Source organism: Carassius auratus, unplaced genomic scaffold, assembly GCF_003368295.1.
Source record: "Carassius auratus strain Wakin unplaced genomic scaffold, ASM336829v1 scaf_tig00011586, whole genome shotgun sequence".
NCBI lineage: Eukaryota > Metazoa > Chordata > Actinopteri > Cypriniformes > Cyprinidae > Carassius > Carassius auratus.
The window spans coordinates 475,842-493,255 of record NW_020524219.1 but is presented as its reverse complement, the minus strand read 5'-3'; the positions used below and the strand labels follow the sequence as shown (position 1 = coordinate 493,255).

Here is a 17,414-nt window from a genome sequence, read left to right as displayed (position 1 = left end):
AGGAAAAAGAGAAATATGAAGTAGGTCAAGGATGTGGGAAAGAGAGTGCTTTTAGCATACTGAGTGTGCAGTTATTTTTCTTTTTTCATTTTGTCCTCAGTGCTGTGATGAAGATGGAGAGTGAAGAGCCAGTGGATCATTATTTTGAAGATTACCCTTTTAGCACTGCCCAAAGCTTATTTGAAAGATTATTGAAAGAATTGTTTACCCAAACATTTTTACTCGCACTAATGCCCAAGCTCAACACATACACACACATACATACATAAATATTATACATACATACACACACACACACACACACACACACACATATATATCACTGATTCTTGAGAGTTGGGACAAAACATGTCCCATATAGAAAAGTCTAATTTATAGCAAAAATTTAAAAAATCATCATGATTGACATAATTACAAAGTTAAATCTAAAGGAATTGTATATACCCATGTAATTTTTAGAATAAACTTTTTTATCTTTTTGGGTTTTTTTTTTTAATGTGTGGTCTGTGGTTAGAAGGTCCATGTTATTGCACTTGTCCTCAGCAAGCGGTCACAATATTAATCATACCAAAAAACTTTAAAAAAGCTCTAAAATTGTGAAAACATATATAGCCAATAAAAAATAAGAGGTATAAATATAAAAAACAATGCATGAAGTGAACATCAAACTATATTTTCCATAAAAATCTACCTATTAAAGTTGTGTCCTCAGTTTCTGTCAACTCCGTCAGATTTTTTTAATAAAGCTATTTAAATCAGGAAATTCAGGTCAGCTATATCCCTGAGGACCCCTTTTCATCTCCCTGCCTGTGGTGAATGCAGCACTACCACACATGCTCTGGTATGTTTACATTTTTTTAATATATTAGACAAACAATGTCAATATTCCTATGGTCACAGCTGCACCATGTCAACACCATCTTTCTGTTAAGATACTTTTTATAAACCACAGTGGATTGAATTTAAGTATTTTAGTGAGGTTATTGGGACAGCTAGCAACTGAGGAAAAACTACCTAGCTGTAGTGTACAATACATGTTTTGGAGGGAAAATACATGCCCTTATGTCAACTCCGTCAGACGTCAACTCCGTCAGGTTCTATGTCTGACGGAGTTGACCTGTAAGCTGATGGAGTTGACAAATCCACCAATAACCTCTCAATGTGCGATTATAATATTGTTTGTAAATATAGTATAAGATTAAACTATTATTTCAGGGTTTTATTTACACTTAAATGCACATTTAGCTTGCATTACATTATTTAACCATACGCATCTGACTTGTAAAGAATGGGCAGGCAGTGGTCTGCTTGTTATTGTGTAACATGTTATTTATATATAATATATATATATATATATATATATATATATATATATATATATATATATATATATATATATATATATACTTACATACTTTACATATATACTGTATGTGTGTGTATATATAGACACAGAGATAGAGGAATGAGAAGCCAGTGTGTAGATTTTATATGAAAACTACATACTGCACCTTGAGGATTTTACATCCATCCACTATTCAAGAAATCTGATTCTATACTCTTATTCAAGTAAATTTTTCTTTATTTCAATTTGTATTTTAGGAAAGCATGGCTAGACAGAAATTGTCAGTTGAGGATCAAAGGAGAAGAAATAGAGAGTACCAACGAAAGAGAAGAGAAAAATTAAACAGTGACCAAGAGAGCAAGCATGCTCTGCAAGAGAAGGAAAGACAAAGGTGGAAGAAGAGAGTTAAAGACAAAAAAGTAATACAAATAGACGAGATGGGAGACAGGGCAAAGAGGAATCAGAGAAAGTATTGGAGAGAGGCACAGAAAAGGTCTAGAGAGAAAAGATCCATTGAAGATGCAGTGCTGAGGGCACACACCCCTCCAGATAGTCCGCAAGATCAGGATATTCAAGAATATAATGCCAGACACAGCAGACAGTCTCTTAGACAGAAAAGGGAGAGGAGTAAAACGAGAAAAAGGCATTCAAGAGAAATAAAAACTTTGAAAGAGAAGCTTAAGAAGGTAACAAAACAACGAAACAAACTGAGAAAGAAAATATATCGAAGAAGAAACGCTACAAATAAAACACCACTTGACTCCCCAGGCACAGAAACAAAGAAGATGCTATCAGAAAGCAACATTAGGAATCCAAAAATCAAGAAAGTCCTTCTATTCCACAACATCCTCAGAAGAGAGCTGAAGAAAAACAAACAAACTCCTGGGCCACGGCGTCAGGAACCAGCACTAAGTGTGTCTTCAGGCAAGATTCTCAAAAAGTATCGTCTCCTTCACCAAATCCACCAGTTTGGGATAACCTACAAGTTAATAAGAGGAAAGAAACAGACAAAGAAAAAGCCAACATTCCTAAAGGGTATAACAGAAACTGTTAAGGATTTTTTTCTGAACTCTGCACGTGTGACCACTGATAAGACTGACACCATCACTAGGAATAAGATAAAGCAGCAGAGAATGATCCTGGCAGACTCCATGATCAACCTCCACTCTGACTTCCTCATTAGTAACCCTACTGTGAAGCTGAGCTATTCTTCTTTCTGTTCTCTGAAACCATTCTATATTACAGCACCAAAAGCATCTGATCGGAAGACATGTCTATGTCAAAAGCATGAAAATGCATACTTAATTCTTGAGGTCCTTAGAATGTCTGGTGTTGTGAAGTCAAACAAACTGGATGACAGTTTTCAATTAGTTTGTTGCTCTCCAGCAAGTGAGGCCTGCCTTCTTCGCACCTGCTCACGATGTGTAAACAAAGGAACAGTTACAACCCAAGAGCAAGACAAAATCCATGTTCAGTGGAAGCAGTGGGAGAGAGTTCAAGAAGAGACAGTCAATGGAATCAACACTAAACTCGTCCAACACAGTGGCAGTCTTTCAAAGCTAATTAAACTCTATGAGCAAATACTCCGAAATGAAACCACAACACATGTGTGTTTAGTCCGAAACCAGTCAAAAGCATACAGAAACACAATTGAGACTTGTGAAGAAAGTACAGCAATTGTTCACGTTGACTTTTCAGAATTCTGGAGATGCAAGTATCAATCTGAAGTACAGGCCTGCCATTTTGGACAAAATCTGCCACAGCTAACTCTACATACTGGAATGTATTACATTAAGGGTGGAAAGGCAGGTTTTTGCACACTTTCAGAGTCAAAGAGACAGGATGCTGCAGCAATCTGGACACACATGGATCCAGTCCTAAAAGATATCAAAACAAGATATCCACAGGTCACCACTGTGCACTTTTGGTCTGATGGTCCAAGTAAACAATATGAGAACAAGAAGAATTTTTTCCTTCTGTCTTGTATCCCACCTACACTTGGGTTTGAAAGAGCCACATGGAACTTCTTCCCCACTTCCCATGGTAAGGGCACACCAGACGGCATTGGCGGAACAGTGAAAAGAACAGCTGACAACCTGGTCCTGAGAGGAAATGATGTGACAGATGGACACACATTCTTTGTAAAGGTCTCAAACAGTCTGAAGAGCATTCAGCTGTATCACATTGCAGAAGAAGACATGCAAAGATATGATACACTTCTCATGCATCCTCTCAAACAGGTTCCCTCAACCAGAAAAATACACCAGGTCATCCCACATGAGAACAGGATCCAGCACAGACAACTATCCTGCTTTTGCAGCAAGATGTTGGTTTGCCAGTGCTTCAGCCCAGCTACCTTCTATTTCCATGGCTACCCAGAGGAACAGCAGAGTGATACAAGGAGGGCAGGGAAGAAAAGACCTTTGGCCATGTTGTTGGAGGAGATGGAAAAAGAGATGGTAGGGGGGGAAGATGTAATGGAGGAGGAGTTAGATGAGGAGCCTCTGAAAAGTCCTGAGGGTACTGTGACAGTAACGACTGTTAGCAGCCTTAACAATGGAGACTGGCTAGCAGTAGTATATGATGACCACTGGTGGCTAGCCAAGACCATTGCCGTGGATACTGAGCATCAAGATGTGAAAGTGGAGTTTCTGCATCCCCATGGTCCAACAGCAAAGTATCAGCCTAAGCTTCTCACAAAGGATGTCTGTTTCTGCCCAGTTAAAGACATCATAGTGAAACTAATGGGAATTGCATCACCAGTCAAATTAAGAAAACGAGAGATCTACAGCATAGCCCCTGATGTGATGGACTTCATAGAGCCTGAGCATGTCCGACGCCTGCTGCCCAAGGCATAAACGCAGCTTAGATTATGTGTTGCACTATTGTTGTTAATTTAAGATCACACCCAGTATAAAGTAGGCAGTGCAGGGCAAACACATCACACACACACACACACCTCACTTCAAAGTAAAAAGAAGAGGAAAAGAAGAGGAGAAGAGGTGGATGAGAAAAAGAAGAGCAGGAAGTGGTATAGAGGAGATAGATGAAAAAATTGGGGGAGGAGGGCCCCTGGTTTCCCTTATTGTTCTTTTTTTTTTGATAGTTGGAAACGGTGTAATTTATAATAGTTGGAAATGGTGTATGTGCAATATCTTAATTATAGTTTGCTTTACAGTACTTTAAAAACAATGAGTAGTTTTAGTATAGTATTTGAAAAGCACATCTGTTCATTAATCAGCAATGCACACATATTTTTGTCAACACCATCAGTTTTTCGTCAACACCGTCAGATCTTCATCAACAGCGTTGGATGTATTTTTTTGTTAATCTTTTGGGGAAAAAATATTCTTCCTTCAGTTTATGTTGTTTTTGTAATAAAGGACCATCTGATCTACATTCTCTTATGTTTTATTTATTCTTTATTTATTTAAGGAAATATTAAAGTTAAAATCAATGTTTGAAAATGCTAATATTTAGAAATCTGAGTTTTCAGAATAGTGTGGAATCACAACCTAAGTGTATATATTGTATTTTTTTACATATCAGAGTAACTAAACACTATTACAATATACTTCAGAATTTTAGTTTCTTGTTGGATTGAAAGAATTAAAATTTTATACTTTTTAGTGTGTCTGATGGAGTTGACACTAAACAAGTTCTGAATGAAAACATGTTGATTTGTTGAAAATGTGTTTTTATTTAGAACCTGTTCCTTTACATGGTTAAATAGCTAGGACCTTTCTCTGCAGAAACATATAACTTTAATTGATATAGTGTGTATTTAAAAAAAAAGTTTTTTAAAACCTGTTTTGTCCCGACTCTCAAGAATCAGTGATATATATAAATAGGCAAGGTAAGGCAAGTTTATTTATATAGCACATTTCATACAGAATGGTAATTCAAAGTGCTTTACATAAAAGAAAATAAGAGAAAAGAAAAGAAAAATAAATAATAACAAATACCAATTCTATAATCCCTAATGATGAGGAAAAAATATTAGAAATAGTGGAAAGCATACAGAAATCTAGAATTTGCTGAAGCTGCCTTGTAAAAAGGGAGTTGAGGTTTTTTTTTTTTTGTGCTGTTTATTTTAGTATGTCACTGGATGCGATGGGTTCGATTTTGCATGGAAGTAAAGCTCTGCAGATCTTTTGTACTGTGTAATATATGTACACAAAACCTGTTCTGTTTATTTTCCAGGGAGTAGGGTGAAAAATATTGTTTTTTTCAAGGCGTAGTTTATGACAGCCTTACAAACGCTGTGCTTTTCAATGCAAATGCAAAATTGCATAGCGGCTGGCCTGAGGAGGCCATGCTAATGGCAGAGTGTATTGTAAAGTTGTCATCTGTCATCATACATTTTCCTCCCGTCTGGCTCAGTTCTTTGATGTGAGTTTAGACAGTAATGTGTGTTTGGGAGAGAATGGCTGCTGCTCGCGCTGAATAGTGGAGTTGACAGCACTCAGCTGCAATTGGACATGCAGTGCAAAAGCGGGTCTCTCTCCACAGCATCAGATCGCTCGCTTACTCTCTCTATCTCTCCCTCAGTCTCTCTATCTCATCCTAGCAGCTTGAGCCCTGTGCTGTATGGATTCTCCATGTAAAGCCACCGCTTGCTTCTCTTCCTTCTGGTCAGACTTCACAGAAAGACACATGCCGCAGGGCAGCTGGCGACCGCGCGGATGATCCCCAGAATCTCTGACAGACTTGATATGACATCAAACGTGTCTGGCAGATGTGCACAATGGCGGATTTCTGTGCTAACGAATGCAGCAAGCGCAGATTAATTGTGCGCCAAGGCCTATTTAGTGGGAGTAAATGTGAGAAATGTTATCTATTGTGTGAGATGATAGGGAAGGTTAATTGATGCACTGTAGCAACAACCCTTTTTATAGAGAACTAATTACACATCCGCTTGCTGGCTGGATGTTGATGAAAATAACCAATTAAGCGAAACTTGTAAAATATCTCACAACTAGCTATTTATAATATATAGCACTCACAAGTTTTAGAGGCTTTCAGAGGCTCCCTTAAAAAGACATTCATCAAGGATTTTCAGATGTTTTTAATTTGGATCCGGTATATTAAAAAAAACTAAATCCTTAAATAACTAAAGCACTGTAACTATTTAAACCATAAATGAACAGTGAGTGGGTACAATAGTTATCGAGGTGCATCATGGTATTGAACAAAAGTACACTTGATAATGACCACTATGGTTTTGAACACTAAAAATGGCTCTCCCTTTATATATTGCGCTATAAAAAGGGTATACGGGTCGATTTGAGACAAAGCCACTGTTTGGACGATTACATTAGAGAAGATATGTTTCAGTACTATGTCTTTCAAAATACCTTCTCATGTTTAGTCACAAACATTGTATTTGCTACAGTGTAGCTACTAGTAAACTGGGTCAAAACAGGTATTATTACTGGTTCCAGTTCTCAGCCTTAAGTAAACCAGAATCAGACCCAATCTGAGCCACACCTAAGCCTTATATAGCCCAGATATACAGAATCTTAATATTTCATATTATTGCCTTGTATATTTCTATAATTGCAATTATTCATCTTGTGACATGCTTTGGTAACCCAGAAAGCAAAATAGTGTTGGCCCAGATCCGGCCCACATCTGGCCTGCGTGAAATCCATACAGGCCAGATGTGGGCCGGATCTAGGCCGACACTGCTTGCTGTCTGGGACATTAAAGAGCGTTAAGTTTATTATTTGGATTTTGTTTAGTTTGAAAGCTAATACTATGTTTTATCGAGAAATAATAAAACACAAAACCTATTTTTGCTCATAAATATGTCTCTTCTCAACTTCCAAATTGACAAGCTCATGATAACAAAATGATAAGCTCATTTTATACAGTAAAGACTAAGGTTGCACGAAGAACAATATCTATAAAGATTTAACTATAATAGCATCCACACCAACAAATGATAGCATTCTGTTTACATTCTTTTGAATTCTGGTCTGGTGCCTACAGTCTGCTGGATTCTGGTTGGCTTCCAACGTTTTATCATTCATCAGTTGGAGAACAATTCCAATGATTCAAAGATTCCAATGATATAATTTCTCTGAATTGTTATTATTAACCGTGGTGTGGACTTCCCTTTTCTCATGGAATTAAAGAGATTGTTAACATTTGGTTATGTTTGCCTTTTTGTGACGAGCACAATGAAATTTAAGTTGCTGTTAAACACCGGTTAATCCCGAAAAGGAGCGAGAGAGAGTGGACTCCAGATAGAGGTTCCAGAGGTGAGCTGGTAAAGTGGGGAGCTTTCACTGGCGCCAGTTCATCTTACCTTTGAGAGATTGTCCTTTTGCCCCTCTTTTCACTTGAGCAGTGAAATGCTTCAAATGCCTCCCACACATCTTTACTGTGTCCAGCTGAAAGCGGGCGAAGGGGTCAGGTGGAGAATAACACGCTGTGATTTGAGCAGGATTGGAGTGCTAAGAGAGAAACACAATGTCCAAAGGCACCTAAGCGACTCTTGCACATGGGATTTGTGACATGCTTTGTCAGTCAGTTCAAGTAGTACACTCTTTTATTCACATAAGCATGTAACTTGTGGCCTTTTTATTTATTTATTTATTTATTGAATAAAAGACTATTCAGTGGAAAATATAAGTGTTTTGATTTCCTAATTATCAGCAGTTATTGACTGTGGATTACTGTCATGCCATTCAAAAGTGGCTGAGAAAAGACTTCAGACTCGTGCAGAGAGAAAAACATCTCCTGTGTGGAATCGCTTTGACTTGGGTGAAAAAGACAGCAGTTGAGCTTTGCAGCTTGAAAAACTGTTATTCAGATCTTGAATAAATTATACACAGAAAGCGAGCAATGGCACAATACTAAAATGGTCCCATTATAATCACTGAAGCTGTCAGTTACTGCGCGTTTACACAAGTTCACACCACTGCTTGTGCAACTCAGCAGGAGCTCAGTGTTTGTCCGCGCATTACCATTATATTCTGCAAAACTCACTGCATAATAAATCTTATTTACGCTCTCTATGCTTTGTTGATTATAAAGGGAGTGTTGTAATTTGTCACATCACTCACTTGCAGTGTTATTTTGAGTGTTATCCCTTCTATATTGCATGTGAGTGGCATAACTAACAATGAACCCCAAATTACTAACAGTGCTTTTGTCTTTTGGTTTTAAATTTGTTTTTGTTTTTTTTAAGTGACTGGTGATGTTTTTTAAGCATTCCGTTATCAGCAGAAACAAAAGTTACAATTAAAACGCGCATCTGTTCAGAACGGTTGTCACTGCTGATGGGTCTAAAGACTATGCCCGAGATTGATTAAAATTCTTAACCACTTCACAAGACATGTTTAGTTAATCATGACCTCATTCATAATATCTGATGGTTTATGTTACTAATTGCACAACTTAGAATTTTTTTTTTTTTTCAGTGTTGTTGTTTATGCAGTTTGTGGTCATATTTGTTTGTGATAAATTAGCCAAATCTCCAAATCTCAGCTGGAGAAGGAATTGTTTCTTACTCTGTATTTCTGACTTGTTTTAAGCTACGAATATAGAAACATTCTTTAATCAAAGTACATTTACTTGAGAATACATTACTACAATATGCATTTACTTTTTTAAGATCAAATCTAGAAATTTTAAAGAACATAAACCTAATTAAAAGGGGAAACACGTTTTCGTTTCTTACCTCGTTGCCAGATATTTGTTCTTGAAATATCTAATATCTAGTACACATTTTTCCCTCATATGGCTTTGGTTATGTCACAGAAGAATTGTTGAAGAGGCAGAAATATTCATTATGTGACAGATTAGAAGATTATAAAGCGTGTTTTAAAATTACAAGTAGGGCTGAAACGATTCCTCGAGTTACTCGAGTTACTCGATTACAAAAATTCCTCGAGGCAAAAACTCTGCCTCGAAGCCTCGTTAAATTCCTATGACGCGCACTATACGCGCGGCGCAGGGATTTGATTGTGTCACACGGACCGTTTATTCACACGGACCTTTTGAATTTAGTTGGCGCGATGGCGGAGAATAGATCTATAAATAAACGGCAGAAATTGTCTAAAGTGTGGGATCATTACACACTTAATAAAGAAGAGAACAAGGTGCAGTGTCTCTACTGCAAAATAGAGCTGGCATACCACAACAGCACATCTTCCATGATTCAGCATCTGAACAGAAGACATCCACTCTATGCTGTTTCACCAAGCATCGCTGAAACAAGGTAAGTTAACGTAGTCTAAGCCTATTGATGTACGCTGATTTTAATCCCATACTGCATTTGTAGCGATGTCGTGATGCAGTTTGACTATATATGATGTTTAACTTTGATGACGTTTTAAAGTAGTAAACGTAACTATCACGTTCAATTGCAAGAGAGTATAGCCTAAAAAAAGAACCCCTTCACACACACACAAACACACGCACGCACGCACACACACACGTACATTTTGATGTTTGTTTTGAGATTACAGCTTATTATTTATAATTGTTTATAATAGTTTTATTTACATAATTTTTTTTATACATTTTATACATTGTGTACCTGTTTGGCTTGATATTTTATATTCATTTTTTGTTCTCAGGTTAACTAAACTAAATTTGCAGAAGGTGCAATCCTTTTTTTGTAATGTTGTGTATTAAGAAGACAAAAAACTAAGTTTATATTCATATTAGTTTTACAATACATGTTATACATGTTACAGTAAGTTCACTTAACTGTACATTGTTCTATAATTGTTGGCAATGCCAACTTGGCACTTAACTTTTGGAGCCAAACTTTTGGCCTTGGAAATAAATACCTCTGTTGAGAAATAAAAGCCAAATGCTTGTTCATTTTACAGCCACATCATTTTTGTTATGCATTATTTGTTTTGGTTGTTCAAAAACACACACAAATCGTTTTATCCGATTACTCGATTAATCGATCGATTAAGTGCTAGATTAATCGATTACAAAAAGAATCGATAGCTGCAGCCCTAATTACAAGATTAATTGTGCACAATAAGAAAAGTAAGCACAGTTGCTTTTACTTTCTTTTTTTTCTCATTTGACCTTAAAAACAACTAGAGAGGGGTAAATACTAATGTGGATTTGAACAGACAAGGAGCAGATATCACTGTTGTGTCTGAGAGCTTTTTGTGATACTGTGTGTGAGTAAAACAGAGAGACATTATGTGTGACAGCGTTTGTATCTGTGACACTGTTTGTGTGTGTGTGTGTGTGTGTGTGTGTGTGTGTGTGTGTGTGTGTGTGTGTGTGTGTGTGTGTGTGTGTGTGACTAGAAGCCAGAATACCTCTAAAGCCTAATGAGGCTGTAGATCATCACAGCATCTCCAGTTCGATCAATCCACAGGCGGGTCTGATGTTCTGTGGATCTGAACCTGCTCTTATCAGCCAAACGCACTGGAGCACGACCACACAGTCCAACCCCGTGGTTCAATACCGAGCCCAAATACTCTTTATTTTCTGGCAGATAAAGGTGCGACTGGAGCATGAAATTTTGAGCCCTTTTCCCATTATCGAAGGTGTGTTTTTCTGTTACACATATTAGATCTTCATGGCCTGTGCGTTTCAATAGTCAGCACATTGCTGTAAATAAAGCTGCTTTAATGAGTTTCACTAATTGCTGATTTAGACTTATCGATTAGGTCCAGAGCTCATTTGCTTCTTAATTTGCAAGTTGGATACATTTTCAAGTATTTGCTCTTAATGCAACACAACAAATAGGGGTTCATCATTTTATACATGCCACACTGACTGAGTGACTGAGTAACATGATAGCAGATCCGCATGCAAAGCTATTGAATGATAATAGCACTGTTAAAGGAATAATTCAAAGGATCCTCTGCAGTGAATTGGTGCTGACAGAATGAAAGATTTTATTGTGAAAAACAACACAATAATCCACAAGTAATCAGTTTTAAAACCATTGTTTCTGACTAAAATGCAAATCCTTTATCCATAATGTTACTTTCTTCAGTGAAAAAGTCATCTGAAGCAGGAGAGAACTCTCATTGTGACGGCACCCATACACTGCAGATGATCTATTGGTGAGCAAGTGATATAATGCTTTTTCCAAATCTTTTCCTATGAAGAAACAAACTCATCATCATGAGATAAGGGTAAGTAAAATTGCTGTAAGTTTTAATTTTGGGGTGAACTGTTCCTTTAAATGCAATCTTTAACAGATTTCACAAGAAATGTAATGTTGGTACTGTATTTTATAATGCTTTGATGCCCAAATTCACGTTTAGCATTTAAAATCATAAATTAGAATTTTGTAGTCTTTTATTTATTTATTTTATTAAAAACTTTATTGAATTATACAATCTGTAATTTATCAGTTATCAGCCATAGCATGACAATAATTACACAGAAAGATCTGTGTTTTTGTGCTTTATGTGTCACTCAAGACAGACAGACTTTTCACTTAAGCATGGTAACACTCAACTTTGTGGAGACCAGTCTCCTTTGTCCATCAGCCTAGAAAAGTTTCTTCTTAAACTAAAAACTGCATGCATTGTTAATCGGCATGTTCAGCCACCAGATGTGCCACCAATTCAAGGTTAACCTCTGTGCCTGCACATGTCCTTGGACAGATAATACGAGCATCAGTAATTCTGTGCAGGGATGGGCTTCTGACTTTGCCGTCCTCAGAGGAGGAATTAGGTTTAATTTTCATGCCTCTTGTTTAAATGGAAATATGCTAAACAAATATAAAACACCATCAAGCAAATGAATGCAAATCTAAAGAGGTTTTTTTATGTGTGTATGTTTTTGTGAGTTGATTATTTTAAGGCACTGACAGAAACATTGCACTTATGCTCAAGCTTTTGACCCAAAGGCTTTCATAAATTAAACAATATTTTGTAAAGAGAGAGGAGACAATGAGAAATGATTTGATGAAGATTTAATCATAACCTCTGAAGAGGGTGATATTTGAATGGCTTTTCAAAAGGATCAATTACACCCAGAGTCTTTGTGTCCATACATATTATTGTGTGTGTGTGTGTGCTTGCTTATGCTTTGGCAGTAAAAACCACAATCTAATCTACAATATTCTGAAGCCAATATTTCAGTGATTCAGCACCTTACATATTGTCATAGTAGTTTTTATCAGGCACAAAAACAATAAAGATTGAATTGTGATGTCAGCATTAAAGGGAAAGTTCTGTCATAATTTACTTGTCATACATTCTAACCTGTATGACCTTATTTAGTCTGTGAGACACAAAAGATCATGTGTTGAAGTGGTTTTGGTGACCATTGGATACAAATCTCAAAATATCTATATATAAATACATGAGGGTAAGAATTGGCTAAACCTTTTACACTGATTTGCAGTAGTAGCATTTAAATATATATAAAAAAGATATTTACAGTATATATATATATATATATATATATATATATATATATATATATATATATATATATATATATATATATATATATATAATAATTTAATCTGTAAATTGGTTATTTGATCAGCAAATCATTTATTTATATTCACGATCTGATGCACTGAAATTAATCAGACTTTTCAGTGATGTATATGAAAGAGGATATTGAATAGTGTTTCAGTTCATTTGGCTTTAAAGCTGTGGTATTTAATGGCACACAACTTACAGAAAAAAGTATGGCTCAATACTGAAAAAGCTTCGTGCAGCAGAGCTCCTGAACAAATTATCCACTTGTAGTTACATCCCAACACTGATGATAATAATTGAAAACTGCACCACCAAACACATCATAGCAGGAAATTACAGCAGAGGCAAATGAAACGCTCAATAACCCGAGTGCATGCAAAAGCATGGCAAGATATCAATGAGTTCAATAACTAAGCAAAATGGTTGGAGAATATCAAAATATTGGGTGATATGTATTGCTCTAATTACTGTAGATAAAGTAACTTAATTGTGCCAATATGGGGCTGATGGAGAAGCACGCTGGAATGGATTTCTTCTCAATTATTTTGTGGCTCCGTTTACAAATTTAATGAATTAAAACCTAATTGCAACCCGAGAGCTTCAGAAAGATTGTACAAATGTAGATTTTGTGATGAATTTATTAATCATGTGCTATGTAGGAAATTGTATCGGCTAAGGAAATTTACTTTACAATCAACTCCCTACTAGAGTTACTGATAAATGAGATACTGATTGAAAGTGACAAAGTGTTGTGACATGTGGCCAAGTATGGTAACCCATTCTTGGAATTTGTGCTCTTCATTTGACCTATCCGAGTGCACACACACACTGTGAACACACACCTGGAGCAGTGGGAAATTGGAGCAACTGGCCCCATGATTGCTGATATTTCTTATATCAGGCTTCTTAGGTCATTATTTTAAAGTGTGTTTTGTTCATAGTCTTTCTGTTATTTAGTTAGTTGATTTATTTATTAATTTTTTTCTCCAAAAAATTATTGAAGTGTGATTTGCTGTTAAGTTAGTTAGTGTTGAAAGTACCACAGCAATAATGGTTAAATCTGCCCCTGAGTCAAGTACTTGGTCTACTCTAGTGTCAGTCCATCGCAGCTATTATTTTCATTTGTGTAGCACCTTTCACAACACATATTGTTTTAAAGAAGACTTAGTGTCTTACAAATCCCCACAGAACAAGCCAAGGGTGAGAGTAGCCAGGAAAAGCTCCCTGAGATGGTTAGACAGAATGAGGAGGAAGACACCTTGAGAGGAACTGAACTCTGAAAGACAAATTAAAAAGTGAAGTAGGCGGTTTCTGCATTACTAGTGTCACCTAGCGGAATTACAAAAATAAAGCATATTTTCAAACCCAAACATTCCTTCAAATTCTGTACAAGCACCTGCGGTGTTTACACTTGTTTTGCCACATTATGTGTCACTGTATAATTTAGCATAGTAAGTCGAATCATTTTGTAACCGTATCTGAATTACTTTACAAAGTATAAAAAATGTCTTCCGTGTCAGACTTTACCACCATTCACAAAAGTACCATGACACATGGTACTTTTTTTCAAGTTGTCACCTTGAAGCATTAATTGTATGTTAGACCATATATGGTAAATAATATAATACTTGACCTAAAAACATTCTGTTTCCTGTTGATTATAAAGCACCAGCCGAGAGGTTGCAATAAGTCATGCGATGGAAAACAATTTTATCATCTCCTTATTCCGTACTAGAAGCTTGATGCTCATCTTGACACCATTAATCAATAAATCCTAGCTTCTAGGAAGATGCTTTTCATTAAAAACTTAGAAAAGCAAATCAACCCTATGATCTATAACCCTATAATCTAAGGGGAAACTGACAGTTAGCTTAAAAGGAGTCATACTGTATGTTGAGTATTCATTATAATGGAAACCATCTGGTTTGATTGGGATATAAATACCGAGTCAATGTGTTCCTCTTTGTCGCACACTCTGGAGATGCTCTGTGTGATTATCAGACCTTCTTACAAGAATAAACCCTATATTTTCTTATTCTACAATACTCACTCCGTTATTGCATCACCATAAGAGTTGTGCAATACTGTGCAATACAACACTAGTATGCACTAGGAAGAAAATATTTATCACAAAGGGACTTTATCTTGCTACTTGTACACTAAATTAAATGTACAAACAATGTACACCCAGTGTATAAATAATTTTCACTCAGAAAATGTCACATGTAAGTACAAAGAAAAGGCAAGTAACATTGAATTAAATGTGAAATTTAAATGTAAAAATTTAAATGTAAATCTAATAAATACACACAATAGGCCAGAAGGGGCTTCATTATCTAGAAAATCGCAATTCCGGTTATGGAAATAGAAACCTTTACTAAAGATAAGAGATAAGAATATTTCAAATTAGCTGCTTATTATATGCAAAATTATAATAAGAAAGGTCATTTAATTTTTGATGGCAATCAGAAATGTCCTCAAAAGGGACGAGCAGAGGCGGAAGGGGCGGCGATATGTAATATATCTAAATGAATCATGCGGCGTTTGATTCGCGGCTGATATTAGATTTTCCCTCTCTCTTATTATTGGTCCTCCCTGAATTGGCCAAGTGATATAAACACTGATGACAGCTTTAGTGCCGCCCGACTCTGTGCATTTACGCCTGACCTCGATGTGCTGTTGCTTGGGGAATACGAGAAGTATCTCTCTGATACAGCCACCTGCGATATTTAGATTTTATTTTTTTATGTAACCACAGAAACTGAGCCGTAATATACTTTCTGGGCCAAGTCTGGGAGAGAGTGGCAGTGTTAGAAGAAGTCTGCCAGTGAAAATAGGATGATAAAAGAGAACCTGGTGGCGCTGCAGTGACACATCTCTGTTTCTAGCTTCTGCCCTTGAAGAGAGGGATACAGATATAGAAAGCCAACTGAGAAGGGCGAGAGAAAGTAAGGTTGTACACAGGTAAATCAAAGAGGGTGAGGGGAATTGTGGGTTATCGAAACAAGTAGTTTTTTTTTTGTGAATAAGGGAATGTGAGTTTTTGCTTGATGACTGCCTTTAGAATTGTTATAGGGATAGTACACCAACACACACACACACACACACACACACACACACACACACACACACACACACAAACACAAACACACCACAGAAGATGAATAAATTAGAAAAATCAGTAAGAAGAATGTCCCATGAAGACATTGGTAAAAACAATGTTATTGGCTGAAAGAACTCGCAAATACGCAACAGCCGTGATTTAAAAAGTCCCATTAAAGAAATAGTTCAGCCAAAAATGAAAATTTGCTGAATGTTTACTCTCAGACCATCCAAGATGTAGATCCTCTGCAGTGAATGGGTGTCATCAGAATGAGAGTTCAAACAGCTGAGAACAACTGCACAATAAATCAGAAATAATCTACATTTTTCAATCTACGCCTTGTGACGTGAGCTGTGTGTTTGTAAAAAAAAAATAAAAAATAAAACAAACAAACAAAAAATAACTAATCCAATCCATTTAACCATCCCTTCTGGACAAAATCCACAATGACACTTCGTCCAGTGAAAAAGTTTGTCCTCGCATCAAAATCCACCGACATATTTGTTAAGAATGGTTTTGTTCTGTTTCGCTTGTAAATGGTGCTTGATCGTGGAGATTTCTCTCCTGATTCAGAAAAGACACATTTTTCACTGGAGAAGGCAATATTATAGATATTTAAAGCATTATAATTAGAAGGAATGTTTCGAAGGTACAAAATATCTTGATTGATCTGTTTCTGTACTGCATTTGTGTGGATTACTTGTGGATTATTGTGATGTTTTTATCAGCTGTTTGGACTGATGGCTAGGGATGGACGATAATATCGGCACAACATCGGTATCGGCCGATAAAAGCTTAAAATGACCATCATCGGTATCGGCCGATATGAATATTTCTGCCGATGAGCCAAACCGATATTCTCCAAGTGAAATAATTGACCTGTTTTTCAGGTGTGAATGTCTGTCTACATTTGTAAAATAATACATTTATGGTAGAATCAGTACAGAAGAGATACATGGATTTCTCTTCAGTAAAATTAAAGTTTAAATATATCAGGCGAAAATGTTTATATATATCGGTATCGGGCAAAATTATTTTGAAAATATCGGCATATCGAATATCGGCCAAAATCCAATATCGTGCATCCCTACTGACGGCACCCATTTACTGCAGAGGATTTATTTGTCAACAAGTGATGCAATGCTAAATTTCTCCAAATCCTATCTAATGAAGAAACAAACTCATCTACATATTGGATGGCCTGAAGGTGACTACTTTCAGCAAAATTTCACTTTTGGGTTAAATGTTCCTTTTAAAGAGTCTTTTCAAAATGTGGCTGTTGTGTACAACAGTGACTGAGGCCTTTAGGCAAAATACAGAGCTTAAACATAGTCGTGTTCATGGTAAATTACTCTTATTTATTTCTTCAAAGGAAGAGTTGACATTTTGAGCGAATCAGGCAGTTGCTAGACATAGCATAATTGGATCCTTGGGCTTCAATTTATAGCCGTACATCCAAATTCAGCTTTAGGGTAAGTCTCTTCAGGTGATACTCCAAAATGTATTACCAAGTGTCACTTTGTTTCAC

General features: G+C 36.4%; 1 protein-coding gene across 1 annotated transcript; it reads left to right on the top strand.

The window, feature by feature from the left end:
- The first annotated feature begins 370 nt into the window (after positions 1-370).
- Positions 371-5,178, top strand: LOC113073196 (uncharacterized). The gene is made up of 2 exons (XM_026246077.1): positions 371-841; positions 1,603-5,178. Exon 2 carries the CDS (start codon positions 1,609-1,611, stop codon positions 4,201-4,203), a length of 2,595 nt encoding a protein of 864 aa, XP_026101862.1. The 5' UTR covers positions 371-841; positions 1,603-1,608; the 3' UTR covers positions 4,204-5,178.
- Positions 5,179-17,414: the final 12,236 nt, after the last annotated feature.